At 34.9% G+C, this 16,478-nt stretch overlaps 1 protein-coding gene and 1 long non-coding RNA gene across 2 annotated transcripts; both read left to right on the top strand.

Annotated features, from left to right (window-relative positions):
• Positions 1–227: 227 nt before the first annotated feature.
• On the top strand, positions 228–1,237 carry LOC120268751. Its single transcript, XR_005539006.1, has 3 exons — positions 228–322; positions 848–940; positions 1,043–1,237. It is a non-coding gene; the product is annotated as an uncharacterized LOC120268751 (long non-coding RNA).
• Positions 1,238–2,493: 1,256 nt separating this feature from the next.
• LOC120268633 lies at positions 2,494–3,566 on the top strand. Its single transcript, XM_039275948.1, has 3 exons — positions 2,494–2,507; positions 2,549–3,495; positions 3,559–3,566. The coding sequence occupies exons 1-3, from the start codon at positions 2,494–2,496 to the stop codon at positions 3,564–3,566; spliced, it is 969 nt and encodes a 322-aa protein (XP_039131882.1).
• Positions 3,567–16,478: the final 12,912 nt, after the last annotated feature.

Genomic DNA, 16,478 nt, shown 5'->3' with positions numbered 1-16,478 from the left:
GGAAATTCGCAGGACGTCTCTCTCCCATTCAGCCCTCCTCTTTCTCTTGGAAATTCACAGGAAGTTGAGGGCTCTTTTGATGTGTTTTGTGTGCAAGGTATGGAAAGTTTAAGCCTTTAGATCACTGGATCTGGTATTTCCTTTTCTTTTCCTTTTTTCTTTTGTGTGTCTGTGTGTTGTGTGTGTTTTAAATTTTTGGTGATTTGATTTCTAATGTGCAGGATGCTCTAAGAATCTTACTTTGAATTTAAGTGCCTAACAAATCATTTGACTTTCGTAACTGATGAAGGTGTGTGATCTCATGAAGCAAAGAGCTAGTGAGGTAGGTAAATTTTATTTTTTAAAATTGCATGGTCTCTTAGAGTTGTATGTAGTCCAATCATCATGCCATTCAATTCTATCTACTATGGCATTTCATCTATATCTTTCTTTATGGATTTCCATGATGTCAGTATTCTTGCAAGACTATACTATCTAAAATGATAATATTCATTTTTAATATTTTTAAATGTGTTAAATTCAAGCCTATACTTCGCTAAACTCATTGTGTTAATATTTTTAAAATGTTGTAGAAGTGTCCATTTCATCTTTTTGACGAGTTCACGTGGCCATCTTTATATGTTAATATTTATATGTAGTTTATAAATCCATATTCTTACATATTGAATTCAGATTATGCATAAAATTTGATTCTTTATACCAATCAATTCACAGCTAAATTCATAAAATTACTGCACATATTCATAGAATTTTTCTGGTAATTTTCATGTTTTCTTTGTTCTTGGTATTTTCTGGTAAATTACTACACATCTTTGTTTCTTGAATTATTGGTCCTTATTGGATGCAGTACCTTGGATGAGGTTTCTTTTACATGCTAAGATGATACCTTTGAAGAATTAAAGGGCTAGTTCCTGGTTCCTCCTCAGTTTACAACAATGTGGTATCAAAATAAAATTTTTGCTTTTTTTTGGTGAAATGTTTTCCTACTTTGTTTTAGGTTGTATGTTCTTTAACCAATTCCAACAATTTCCATTTCATGCAGTGATAGTGTCAACAGTGTGTACAAGTTGACATTCAAGTATGGTGGATACTTCAAGGAAATTAAAGGCACTACAAGATTGAAGTATCATTTGGGAAAACAAAAATCAATTACTATAGATGCCGATTTATACAACAAAATGAATATGGAAGAAGATCTATCTCAATTCTACAGTTGGGGGTTGAATCAAATACCAATATTTTGGAGTGTGTCAAGACAAAACAGTCAGAAGTCATTTGTTGAAATCAAAAGAGAAGAAGATCTCACCAACATGTTTAATGATTATAAGGACTTAAAGAAGTGTGAGATTTATGTAACATTGGTTGATGCAACACCATGTTCTGTACAGGAGGGTGGGCAAAGGGCCAGTAATTTAGAAGTAATGGATAGGAGAGAAACTCAAAGTTGTGCTTCTAATGACAGACCTATTCCAGCTCAAGCAAGCAGTGATGCAAATCATGAAAACATCAATATAGTGCATGAAGAAGATTGTGGTCAAGATGATGACTTGGTTGAGCAGATTGACAGTGAAACTAGCTATCATTCATTGTATAGCAGTGAATCAGGTGATGAATTAGGTGATGAATCAGGTGCTAAGGAAGACCAAATTCAGATTGATGGTGAAAACCCAAGTATAAAGATCGGCTCCTTGTTTGTTGATTGTTATCAATTCCGAAGGGCACTTGAACAATACTCCATCCTTAGGGAGTTTTCCATTAAGTACATCAAAAGTGATCGATCAAGAGTGACGGCAAGGTGTGCAGATTATAAATGCTCTTGGAGGGTCCATGCATCGATTGTTCGAGAGCAAGGTGTATTCCAAGTAAGAACAATTATTATTTACTTATTGTTACTTAATTTTGCAATACACATTAACTAGCAATTAATATGCATTAATACCTTGTAGGTAAAGACAATGCAAGATGAACACTCTTGTTGCTCAATAAACAAATGTGGGAATCAAATGGCTACCCAACATTGGATTGCAAGTAAGGTTTGTGATTGGCTTCGACAGGAAGGTGATTTATCTGCCAAGGAGTTAAGAAGAAGGCTTAATGAAAAGTATAATGTGGATCTACCATATCATCGGGTTTGGAGAGGGAAAGAAGAAGCAGTGTCTACCATACATGGTAATTGGGAGGATTCTTATCTGAAGATCACAGATTTCAAGGATGAGTTGATGAGAAGGAATCATGGCAGTATAGTAAAAATTGACAAAGAATCAAAGGAGGGAAAATCACATTTCAAGAGGATGTTCATATGTCTAGGACCGTGCAGTACAGGGTTTCTTTTGGGATGTAGACCTTTCTTGGGACTTGATGGATGCCATCTCAAAGGTAAATACAAAGGAGTAATGGCAGCAGCTAGTGCTATTGATGGATGTAATCGACTTTTTCCAGTTGCTTATGGCATATTAGAGTCAGAAAACATTGAGTCTTGGACATGGTTCTTGAATGGCTTATATGAGGCAATAGGTTTGCCTAATGGTTTGGTACTTGCATCTGATAGGCAGAAGGGTCTTGAGGAAGCCATTTGCAGGGTTTATCCATCTGTGGAGCATAGAACATGTGTGAGGCACATGTACAAAAATTTCAAGAAGAAATTTCGTGGGGAAAGTCTACAAAGAAGCGTTTGGGTTGCTGCAAGATCATACACAGTTAGAGGTTACAATACAGCTATTGAAGACATCAAATCAATTAATATCAGAGCTTATAATTGGATAGAAGACTTGGGGAAGAAACCAGAGATATGGAGTAGATCACAGTTTAGTACTGTTTGCAAATGTGATTACATCACAAATAACATATCTGAGTCATTCAATGCATGGGTTGCAGAAGCCAGGGAAAGGCCTGTTTTGGATCTTTTAGACACAATCAGACAGAAGATAATGGTGACCATGGATAAAAGAAGAAGAATGGCAACAAAATGGAAGGATGATATTGTGCCATCTGTGAAGAAATATGTAAGGAACCTATCTAGAGGATTGGCAGCATATGAGGTACAACGTTGTAGTGATTCAAAGGCTGAGGTATCTTATAAAGGACAGAGGTGTGAGGTTCTGTTGGCTGATGGAATATGCAGTTGTAGAAAGTGGCAAGTCTCTGGAATACCTTGTGTACATGCTATGGCATTCATCTTCAGTATCAGAGGTGCAAAATGGGAAGAATATGTTGATTTATATTTTTCGGTGGAGAAAACTAGGGTTGCCTACAACTTGGAGATTGCTCCTATGCCTGACATTAACCAATGGACTTGTAATGGTCAATTGGATGGTTTACTTCCTCCATTGTCAAGGAGACCAGCTGGAAGACCGAAGAAAAATAGGATAAGGGCTGCAGATGAGATAAAATCAGGCAGACATAAATGTGCTAGGTGTGGTGGATTTGGTCATCAAGCAAGAACTTGTAAAGAGCCGAACATTCAACAAATCCATCAACAAGTAGTTCCCAAGGAAGGTATTGAAAATTATATAAATGTTCTACTTTATTGATTTAAATTGTTTTTAATTTTGTTTGAAGTTTTGTAATCTATGTTAAAGTTGCCCTCTTGTTAATCAATTAGTTGTTTGTTGAGTTACTAATCAAGTTTAATTTAAAATTGTAGGGGAAGAGGCAAGCCTAGAAAAACTCCATGAGATAAAGAGATCCATGTTAAGGCAAACTTCTTTGCTTCTACTTCAGTCTCTTATGCTCGCTAATTGCATGGTTATAAATGATACTTATATAATCTATTTTTGTTAATGTTGCAGGTTTGGCTACAAATATTGGAGCTTTATGATTGTAATAGACTCCATTTTGATATTTGGTTGCAAACATGTTCATGATCACATGTTAAACTTTTAATGGTTAGTAAACATTTTGTGAACATGTTGATGTGTTTGTATGGTTATAAATGATACTCATATAATCTATTTTTGTTAATGTTGCAGGTTTGGCTACAAATATTGGAGCTTTATGATTGTAATAGACTCCATTATGATATTTTGTTGTAAACATGTTCATGTCAATATGTTTTAGCAAACATTTCGTGAACATGTTGATGTGTTTGTATGGTTTGGTTATAAATGATGTTTATATAATCTATTTTTGTTGATGTTGTCAGTTTGGCTACAAATATTAGAGCTTTATGATTGTAATAGACTCCATTTTGATATTTGGTTGCAAACATGTTCATGTGAACATGTAAAGGTTAGCAAACATTTTATGAACATAGTGATGTGTTTGTATGATTAGCTTTTATGATTGTAATAGACTCCATTTTTGATAATTTTTTTAACTATTTTAAATTTTTAGATTTTTAAAGGGGTTATTCATAAAAATGGTCATTTTACAATAAATCAAGGGTATATACATGTAGATCAATATATTTAATGGTGTATTTCTCATTTAGGTTATTATCAAAATTAAAATTTTGGGGTATATTTGGAAGTATAAATAGGATGATATAATTGCACATAAAAAATAAAATTTTTAACTATTTTAAATTTCAGATTTTTAAAGGGGGTATTCATAAATGGTCATTTTACAATAAATCAAGGGTATATATGACAAAGGGTATAATGGTCATTTTATATATTTGCTGGTTGTTAACTAATGGTTTTTCAACTAATTTGAATCCCAGGGGTATATACACAATTCAATTGGTTATTCAGGGGTATATATGCAATTATCTTTTATTCAAGGGAAAATATATAATTTCAAAATTATTCAAGGGTACACCTGCAAAAAGCCCTATAAAAATCTGGATTTAGGGTTGACATAGTGACCCGATTAGTCGAGCCAATAAACCAGTGACCTAGAAGAGTTCTTGGTTTGGGTTTACAGTTTTGTAAAAAATAAAAATAAAAATAAAAAAAAAATTTACTTAATGTTTTAATGGGGTGGAAGTGATCAAATTGATTGACAGCCTATTTTTGTTGAAGGTCTTGTTTATATGGTTGGGTTGTGGTCATGAGTTCGAGCTACTTTGAGCCCATCGTTTGGTTTTTAGCTTTTATATAACTATTTGTTTTTTTTTATTGCAAAAGAATTTAAAAACTTAAAACATTATCATCTTTGAACCCATCCATGGGTTTAGTTTCTCATGTTTATATTTTAATTTATGGCGATCGAACATTTTTATGTTTTTTTTTCTCAATTTTATGTTTTTTTAGTTATAAATTTCTTCTGTGTGACTTTTATATTTATATTTTAATTTGTGAAAATTTGAATGTGTTTATTTTTTTATATATATATATATATAAATATATGTCATTTTGGTCTATTTTTGAATTTAGTTTGTTTGATAAATTATTAATTGTGTTACTCTTTTTCGTTGCAACACCTATTGATTGTTTGTAGATCCAAATGCAGGAGTTACATATAATTAATGGACTAATCTGGTTGATTGCCGTAGTGACGAAGATAAGAGCCTCCTTTATGATAACGAATTCACTTAGTCATGAATAACAACAACCTTAATTAACCACTTCAGTTAAGTACTTGGGATAAATATATAGAGAATTAATCCTTGTTTTATATATGTTGTCAATGTTTATTAATTATCTTCAATTTATTAATGATCATTGAAATCAAGACCAGTAACTATGTAGCAGACAGTATCTAAAAAAGGGTGATGAAAATTTCAAACTTTTGGATGGAGGTGCATATATATATATATATATATATATATATATAATCTACAAAAAAGTGATGAATTTTTCAAACTATTTGATGGAGGTGCATATATACATATATATATATATATATATATATATTGCTGAATTGAAGTTGATGATGATGTGTATTAATTAGTTAATGAGTCATAATTATGAGAGTGAAAAAAAAAAAAGGAAAAGTCTTGTTATTGCCTATATAAATATGTTTTAAAAATATGTATGAGTGGACCAATGACCAAATAGTCTATTGGTAGTTGGGTCCCTATTAGAACCCTCCACAAGAGGTGAGAGTTTGAATTATGGGTGATGGCATATTTCTAGAAGTGTGAGTAATGGTTGTGTGTCGGTGAAAAAACAATTCTGATCCGATCACACTTAGAGGAGAATGAAAGCAATACACTCACATACAAGTAAACAAGCAAGAAGATAACACACTCAGTTTTACATGGAAAACCCTATAAAACAAGGGAAAAACCATGGGCACCGGCAAGCAAAATTCCACTAGAAACAAAGAGAACAATTACACAATCAATCTCAAGTTGATGCCCTAACTTGAGATCACAATTACAAGAAGATTAAACAAAACAAACTGAGCAAACATGCTCAATGAACACTCTAGCAATTAAGGAGCTTACCAAATATTCTTGAAGATGGGATCAATGAATCATCATTGCAGAGAGTCAATCTTCTTCTTCTTCTTCTTCTTCTTCTTCTTCTTCTTCTTCAGCTCACAACCTCCCTTCCTTTTTTTTTTCACACACATAGTGAACAAGGGAAGTGGGTGTTAAAGAGCCCTCTAGTGAAAACCCAAAAATACCCCCACTGACGTGGACAAGTCAACAAATGCATCTAACCATGGGTTGGACATAGTAACATGCTTGCTACCTAACAATCTCCCCCTCCAACCCAAGAGAATAAGATCTACCAAACAACCTGCTCACAGATTGCATACCATGTGTGCATTCTGGCTTGCACTTCTCCAACTGGGCCATCATTTTCAATTAAGTTGGACATTGTCTTGAACTTTCATTTTCTTAACAGTAATCTCTCCCTCTAAAACAAATGGGAGAGATCTACCAACATGAATCCTTACTTGGAGTCGATGCCAATTACCTTTGAGCACATCTTCAACTTTGTTTAAGGGATCCCTTTGGTCAACATGTCTGAAAGATTGTCTTCAGTATGGATCTTCTTAATTTTGAACATTTGCTCTTCAAGTGCATCTTGGATCCAGTGGTAACGAACATTGATGTGCTTGGTTATGTAGTGATATATAGCATTCTTACTCAGATCAATGACTACATACCCCTCTTGCATTCTTCCTAATTCTTGGAGAAAACTCTTCATCCACACCATCTCTTTTCCTACCTCTATTGCAGCAATATATTTGGCTTCTATTGTGGATTAAGCTACACATTTAATTTTTGCAGCTTTGATTTCCACGGCACAGCTTCCCTTGCGAAAGTGAAAACATAACTTGACAGGGATCTTCTGCCATCCGCATCACCAGCCATGTCAGCATCAGTAAAACCCTCCAAATTGGTTTTGAGCTTCCAAAGCTCAAACACATCTTTGATGTACCTCTCAAATACCTCAGTATGCATTTAACAGCTTCTTAATGTTCTTATCCTGGATTTGAGAAAAACCTCGTCACAACACCAACTGCGTGAGCGATATCGGGCCTTATGCATATCATTAGATACATTAAACTGCCTACTACTGAAGAATAAGGAATGAAACTCATCTTCTCCTTATCTTCTTCTGTGGCTAGAAACATGCATTTAGTCTACTTGAAATGAGAATCAAAAGGAGAACTTACAGTCTTGCAATTCTTTATGTTGAACCTTTCAAGCACTCGTTCAACATATTTCTCCTGTAACAACCATATCTTCTTAGACTTCTTGTCACGCAGAATTCTCATTCCAAGGATTTGGTTTTCTTCACCAATATCCTTCATGTCAAAGGATCTAGATAAGTCTACCTTTAGCTTACATATCAATGCATTGTCCTTTCCAACTATAAGCATATCATCAACATAAAGTAATAGGATGATGAAGTTGTCTTCGCCAAACTTCTTCACATATATACAATGATTTGTAGTTGTTCTTGTGTATCACTCTTCATAAACGAGTCCAACTTCAAATACCACTGCCGAGGAGCTTGCTTTAGCCCATACAAACTCTTCTTCAATTTGTTGTCCTTTTTCACAAAACCTTCCGGTTGTGCCATGTACACTTCTTCTTGAAGGTCGCCATAAAGAAAAGCCGTTTTTAACATCCATTTGTTCTATGTGTAGTCCTAGGCTTGCTGCAAGTCCAAGAAAAACTCTTATGGATGATAACTTTACAGCGGGGGAGAACACTTCATCAAAATCTACCCCTATACCTGACCCAAACCTTTCACCACTAGCCGAGCTTTGTACTTAACTTGATTTTGGTTGTCATTCTTCAACTTGAACACCCACTTGTTTTTTAGAGCTTTCTTTCCTTTTGGGAGCTCTATAAGCTCATAGGTGTCATTTTATTGTAGGGAAACCATCTCATCTTGCATGGCTTTCATCCCCTTACCTTTATCTTCAAGATTACTCACCTCTTGAAGTGTCTCAGGCTCCCCCATATCAGTAAGAAGGATATAATCTGAGGATGGATATTTTTGAGATGGCTTGTGTTCTCTAGATGTCCACCTAACTTTTATGTTTGAGCTTTCATTTTGCTCAAAGTTTCTTCCCAAAGGTGCTTCTTGCATTCCTCTGAAATTTTCAAATCTACAAGTTTGAGGTCGGCTTGAAACATCTTAACTCTGCATGATCAATTCTACATGCATATCCAAGTCAAACTGTACATTATACTCAGTCTTGATAGTTTGTTCTAACTGCTCAGTTGGTTCGGCCTAAATGGTTTGTTTTCCCTGAACAAATGGTTCTGCCTAAGTGATTGGCTTGACATGCACATCACTTATTCCATTTTGATCTTCATAAAAGACTACATCTCTGCTTCTCACAATTGTCTTTTTTTTTAGAATTCCATAGCTTGTATCCCAACTCTTCATCTCCATTGCCCAAAAACACACATGGGATTGCTTTGTCATCTAACTTGGACCTTTGCTCTTTGGGGACATGAATGAATGCTCTACACCCAAAAACCTTCAAGTGTGCATAGGAGGGATTTCTCCTTGTCCACACCCTTTCTGGAATATCACTTTCCAAAGGAGTTGTTGGTGACCTATTGATCAAGTAAGCAGCTGTCAACACAGCTTCTCCCCAGAAAACCTTCGGCAGTCTAGCCATCTTCAATAAACTCCTCACCTTCTCTACAATGGTATGATTCATTCTCTCGGCTACTCCATTGTGTTGAGGTGTTCCCGGTATTGTCTTGACATGACGAATTCCATGAGCTCTACAATACCCTTCAAAATTCTTGGAAACATATTCACCACCATTATCAGTGTGAATGCACTTCAACAGCTTGCTTGTCTCTCTTTTGACTTTAGCATGAAACTCTTGGAACACTTGAAATACTTGAGCCTTGGATTTCAGCAAATATACCCAAAGCTTCCTTGATGCATTGTCAATGAAGGTAACAAAGCACATGGTACTACCGAAAGTCTTCACTTCAAATGGGCCACACACATCAGAATAGACAACTGAGAGCACCTCAGTTTTCTTATTGAAAGAACTTTGAAAAGATACTTTGTGATGTTTAGCAATTACACAAAAATCACATAGGTCTAAAGACATACTAGTGTTGCAGGGGATTAGCTCCTTCTTGGTGAGAATTTGGAGACCACTTTCACTCATATGAGCCAACTTCTTGTGCCATAGGTTTGGAGAAGATTTGTTTCGCATTACAAACAAGCCACCCTTGTTCATCTTCAGTTGAGTTTTATACAATGTGCAACAAACTCCTCTTCCAACAACCAGTGAACCCTTGGAGAGCTTCCAACATCCCTTTCCGAAATAGCTTTCATAACCTTATCTATCTAAGGCCAAAGTAGACATCAAATTCAACCTGAGATCCGAGACATGCCTCAAATCCTTCAAGGTAATGGAACAACCCATATCAGTGACAAGACATATATTACCACTTCCTACAATCTTTGAGTAGCTATTGTTGCCCATCTTATAAGAAGATAACACTTCATCACAACTCAAAGTGATACAGACAATTAGTAAAATGGGTAAACCAAAGGAACACAATGAAGCAATAGCATAGCATATGAGCCATCTCAAATATGAGAAGCAAAATGACAACTAAGGTAGTTTCTAAAAATAAAAGGGATATGACTCACATCATTTGACTTGGCACTAGACTTGCTTTAGGACAGAAACATCTCCTACTCAATGAATCAAATAATCCACAAGATTCTCCTTTACATTCAGAAAATTTGCACAACCAAGTAATTGATACTCAAGCTACACAATCATGGGCGATGCAGATGACTGATGGCAAAAGTGATTACTCTAAAAAGGCCAAAATCAAAGTAATCGTCAGTAACAAAAGGTGCATTTAAGCTGGAGGATATGGCATATAGATCAAAGCTATACAAGGCATGGAAACAAGATTATGAGTCAAGATGTTTTATTGAGGGCAAATCCGAAAGTGAGGCTAGAATATAGAATCAGCAAGTGATTAGAACCCATTTCTAATGTCATTGACTCGATCTGGGTTCCAATTCTAAACAACACATCAGGTTTAACACTTCTATCTAATACACTAAGACCACTAAATCAAAATTGACCGAATCTCTTTGATACCACTTTATTTGTCACGCCCCAAACCTGGTACGCTGACAAACGGCCGCAGACCCACAGGGCGGGGCCTAGTGAACCTGCAAGGCCTCAAAACCTAAACACAGACTAGGAGTAGAAAATAAACTAACAAAATACGAAATAAGAGTAAACTTAAGGTTTACAACCAAACTCGAATACAAGGCAATGAAATACAACATGACCTACAAGGAGGTTCTTAAACAACGATACAACTGATACAATGACATAAGCCATAAGACATAACTCCAAAGAAGACATCTACTGGAAGTCTTCTAAGATCTCTAGGTCTACTGCTCCTGATCTGAAAAGGATTTTAAAATAAATCCATGAGCTCACTAGCCCAGTAAATAATCCAGAAATTGTCTTAAAACAACAGGGTTTATAAATCTCGAATTCAGATATTAAGAATAATTCAAAGTTTAAACATGGTTTAAACAAATACAAAATAAATAATTCAACAGAGGTATAGTTCTCAAGTAATACCACTATTTAAGAATACTAGATTCAAAGTTGTAAATCAAAAATATAGAAAATTTTCTAAATATGAGCATAAGTCTCCAAACCATAGTTAGACTAAATCAGAAATTACAAAAGTGACTTTTCAAGTATACCGGATTTTCAGAATAGCACAAGTCTCCGAAATCACAATTTAACAAAATACAGAGTATAATATTCTAATAAAAGAATATTCCTAAGTAAGTCGTTCACCAAAATTTTGAAAACAAGGAATGCGAATATGAAATTTGTACAAAAGTCAACAGCACCAAATAGTATTCTCAAAATCAAAGGATAAATCATAGATAACAAAATCGAGAGTATGTCTCCAAATTAACTGTAAGTGCCAAAGGTCATTTGTTTATCCTCGGTGACAGACCCGATCCCAAAATAACAGAAATCATTTATTTACCCTCGGTGACCCGAGACTGAATACCAGGTGGCCGTTGATTATTTCACCAAACGGACATGGTGCGAAACTACAGTCTTATTTTCCCAAAATTACTTGTCGACAAGGTCAGGGTTTAAACCCCCACTGACAGGGTTGCATATCGCTCATTTGGAGACCAAAACATCAGATACAAAAATATTTACAGAGTACAAGTTCAGAAATTTCTAAAATTCCTCAAGTTCATATATATTCAAAAATACTAATAAATTTCAAAATCTCACTTTAAAGAAAATAAATTGATAACAATAAATGAAATATAAAAATTTAAGTACATAAAGTATTTAAAATTATTCCAAACACCAGCTCCTTCAAAACTAAATTAAATGATTAAATAAATAAATAAACAATGGAATTAACTAAGTCAATCCAAATGATAGCAGAATCATTAACCCATGCCTACAAACAAACGAATTTTATAAATGTTGAAGTAATCATTTGACTGTAATCGCACACTTAGTATAAATAATAAATTAGTAACCAAGTTAAAATGAATAGCAATCCTTTAATTAGCATTACACCAATGTAGATTTACCAAGTCAACAACTAAACAAAAATAATTAATTAAAGAAAATGCCTCAAAATACATATTCCAATTAAATAATATCAATATCAACAAAAATAATAGATATTCAAAATAAAATAACAAAATACTAGATAATTATTTTACCGAATAAAATAATTTCTCAAATACTGAAAATACGGAGTTATCGGTGGATTACTTATCTGGTATTGGCCTAAGTGCAAAATGAGATCCAAGACCACTCCCTAAAACGATCCTAAAACCCAATGATTTACCAAAGTTAAAAAAAAATCACTCTAATCACAAGTTTAAACACCAACCAAGTATTACTTTTACATTCTCTAGAGAGAGAAACCAAAATAAATAAATAAATAACTAAATAAACTGAATGAAATAAGTGTCTTGCATGTATTCCAGCAGGAACTCACACAAGAAATTAAATACATCTCAAAGGTTTAACCAATTAACATGATTAAAATTAAAGTGATCCAATGCTTAACCTCCAATCATTTGACATTTGCCTTGAACTAATATTTATATAAAAAAATATGCAAACCATTAACACAAGAACATTTCTGCAGATTCACAACCAAGTTATAGTCTTTAGACATATTAACACAATAATGCTATCAACTTTACAAAACCACTCCACCAACAACAAAAGTTGTAGAACCAAACTAAGAGAGAAAAAAAAACATATCTATTTATACAACCAATACATATATAAAATACATGTATATATATATATATACATGGAAACATACACAATATGCATGGCTTTTAGCATGCTGGTTCAACCCTCAAATAAGGTCCAAGAATCTCCACCATGCTTGGGTGAGCAAGAAACAAGCAACTTAACACTCATTAAACTAATGCCAAGGCCAAACCTTTCTCAAAACATGGATGGTTAAGCACAAGCCCTTGAGCTAACACTAAGCTCCAAGGATTTCAACAACAGTTATGAGCTATGAACTAAGAGAACAACAAGCATGAATAACTCCGAATTTAGCCATCAACATGCCAAGGTTTCTAAATAAAAAAAGTGCTAACATGCTATTCAACAAAACATGGCAAGCTAATCAAAGGATAGAGAAAATGTCATGGTTTTAATTACCAAAAACAACACCACTAAAAGAATTTAACCAAGAATGGCTAGGGGCTTACTATGATGGCCAGAAAAGAGAGTGTTGAAAAGATAGCCCAGCTGAAAACCAAGCTTCAAAAACCTTCCAACTAGCAACCTCCCTTACAAGACAAAGGAATGAAGAAGAAGCACAAGAGAAGAGGGAAAACAATAAAATTAAAAGGCTGAAATATCAAAGGCATAGATGTGATGGGAACCCATGAATTCCTCTGGGAATTCCTCATCACCACTAGATTTGAGAGTAACCTGACAAAAGGGAAGAGAATAAAGGGGAAAAACAATGCTTTGATTATTCTAATCAAGCTTTGGGTGGGGTCCACATTCAATGCAATGTTTTTATGTTACATTGGTGGCAATGGCATTTAGTGATTAATGCCTTTTATCTATTATTATTATATATAGTATAATAAGTGCCACCTGCATTTGCATGGTTTGTAAGTCTTGTTGGAATACAAATTAATGTATTCAGTATGAGATAATGTATATTTTACCTTAGTGGTGGGTTGTGTTTTATTTTCATTTATTTATTTTTATTTTTTATTTTTTGATAAAGTGAACAAACCACTAAAAAAGATATGTGAGGGTCTATCTTAAATATACCACGGGCTCTCAGATATCCACACCTGTATGAGGTGGGAATTCAATGTTTAATCTCTTACATAGATATGGGAATAACTGTCATAAACACTGGAGGTAATGGTTGTTGATTAGAGAATGTTTTTTAAATTAAGCATATGTGATCATTTCTTAAGCATAAAGTTCAACAACAATTTTTTCTTAAATAATAAAACAAATTAAAATTGTTAATACATGCCATTTATGATTGATGGAATTAATTAGTTTCTAATATTAGATTAAAAAATAGTGCCCAGATTCAATGATTTTGAGCATTTTGTTTAAAAAAAATGAAACAGAAAAAAAAATTCTGAGTATTCTTTGAGCTTCCTTTCACCATGGCATTGCAACTTTTGAAAATAATTTTTTTTTGGAATAAAATGGATAAACCACTAATTAATTAAATGAGGAAAAGAACAAGCAGAACAAAACCACAAGGAAACAACAATTGGAGGTGAGAAATAATCACCAAGGGTGAATCACATCTCCACAAGAAGCCACACAAAAGACAGAAAAACGGGAAAAGATTGAAAAGCCAAAAACAAGAGAGACTAAGCAGCTGCAGAAGCGAAGTCCACCATCTGGTATACGAGGTCTCCAACAACTAAACGATGGAGTCGATCACTCCTGAGAAGTAGATAAGGCCGTGGCGCTCGGATGATTGTTTGGGCTTGCGCTCAGGAAGTTAATGTAGAGCCTTAGCTTTGTAGGATTCACCTGGGAAATGCTAACTCAGGTTTTTAGCTGCAAAACTCCAAGCAAAAGTTATATACATAATCTTAGAAATAACTGAATGCGGGGTAAGAGCATGCAAGTTGAAGATATGATGATTTCTCTCGAGCCATAAGTTCCAGAAAATGGCTCTTGAGATTGAGAAGATCCCATTGTGGATATTGTAAGGTAGGGATCCAAGAAGTCCAAACATCTGTGATAGACTGGGGATGCGAGCGAAGACCAAAGATTTGTTTGAAGAAATGCCAAATTCTATCTGAAAAGTCGCGCTCAAGCAAGAGATGATCCATTGACTTTGGATGTATGTGGCACAGAATACAAGTGTCCGTTGCACAATGGATATCACATCCTTTTTTTGCTAGGTTGAAAAGGGTAAGAATTTTATCATTCCAAGCAAGCAAAAAAAAAAAAGGAATATTTTGCTAAGGCAACCCACTTTCCAAAAGTTGGAATAGAGAGGGGTTCGAATACTGCCATCCATTAGGAAACTATAAAAGGATCTAACAGAGAAAGTCCTATTACTTTCCAAGTTCCAAACTTTCACATCTTCTTGCTCACATAGGGAGTTTGAAGTTGAAGACAAAAGAGGTGTGTAATCATCAAGGGATGTTGAACGAAATAAGGTCTTTGGAGAATAAGAAGCAATAAAAAAGTTTCTTAAAGAAATCCAAGGAACTCTACAATCAATGTAGAGGTCGGGCTAGAGATCTTTAAGGGCTTTACCATCCAACCATTTCCCATGCCAAAGTAGGGTATCGGAACCATTTTTCACAGTAATAGAAGTGCATGTGCTCTAAACGAATGAAGAAGGGGTGTAATGCCTGCCCAAAAAAAAAAACAGATTTATTTCTAGGCAGTGTATGGTATAGAGGTTCCGAAATATCTCTTGACAGATAATTAAAATTGATGATTTTAAACCAACAACTTTTAATATTTGAGAGAATTTCCCACCACCACTTTTTTAGGAGAGCCTTATTGAATTTTTGGATGTTGAGAATACCACATCCTCCCATATTACGAGGTCTACAAATCCTTTTCTAGGCAATTAGGGGAATACCTTTGGGGCCCAACTCCAGTCCTCGCCAAAGAAAATCTCTACGAATCTTGTCAATCTTGTTAAAAACCCAAACTGAGAGTTTAAACACTAACATCCAATAAGTGGGGATTGAGGATAGAACAAAGTTTATAAGAGTGAGACAACCTCCAAGAGAAAGATAGATAGCTTTCTAGGAAGTAAGCTTAAATCGGACTTTTGAGATTAGAATCAGCCAATTTTATCGCATAGGTCTTCTCCCTGAAAGCGGTACACCCAGGTAGGTAAGAGGGAGACAATCCCTAATATAGATAATTAGAATCACGGCTGAGGAGGCATTAGGGCGAAAGCCAAAATTAGAAGAAAATAGACAACTTTTGGAATAATTGATAACAAGATCTGAAGCACCTTCAAAAAGGTAAAGAAAGAGTACTTGAAGATCTTCCTGTCCTACTGCAATGAAAATTATCAAGTCATCTACATATTGGAGATGACTGATATTTCCAAATTGCCCAAGTGGGACCCCTACTAAAACTCCAGAGCGAAGTGTGAGTGTGAACATCGCACTTAAAGTATCAACTGCTAGAGCAAAGGGTAGGGGTGACAAGGGATCACCTTGACCGAGTCCTCGTTTCCAATGAATAATGCCATGTAAAAATTTGTTGATAAGAACATGGCCTTTTATGGAGCTAAGAATTGTTTGAATCCAAGTGATCCAATGGGGCCAAATTAATCCCCAAGAGGTTAAGATTTCCAAAAGGAAATTCTAGCCAATAGAGTCAAAATCTTTTGCAAAATCAACCTTGATGGCTAAACCTGGTAGTTTGCGCTTTTGAAGATTGAAAATAATCTCTAGAGCTGCAATGATGTTGTCTACTATACACCTTCTGTTAGTGCAACCGCACTATTTTTGGCATGATTTGACACATAATCAAGATGACATGGCAACCATGGTGACAAGGCATAATTGATGACATGGAAAGCATGGTGACATGGCATGGAGACTTGGCTTGCGAGGCAAATC

Source organism: Dioscorea cayenensis, chromosome 9 (genome assembly GCF_009730915.1).
Source record: "Dioscorea cayenensis subsp. rotundata cultivar TDr96_F1 chromosome 9, TDr96_F1_v2_PseudoChromosome.rev07_lg8_w22 25.fasta, whole genome shotgun sequence".
Classification (NCBI taxonomy): domain Eukaryota; kingdom Viridiplantae; phylum Streptophyta; class Magnoliopsida; order Dioscoreales; family Dioscoreaceae; genus Dioscorea; species Dioscorea cayenensis.
This window is presented reverse-complemented; position numbering and strand designations above follow the sequence as displayed.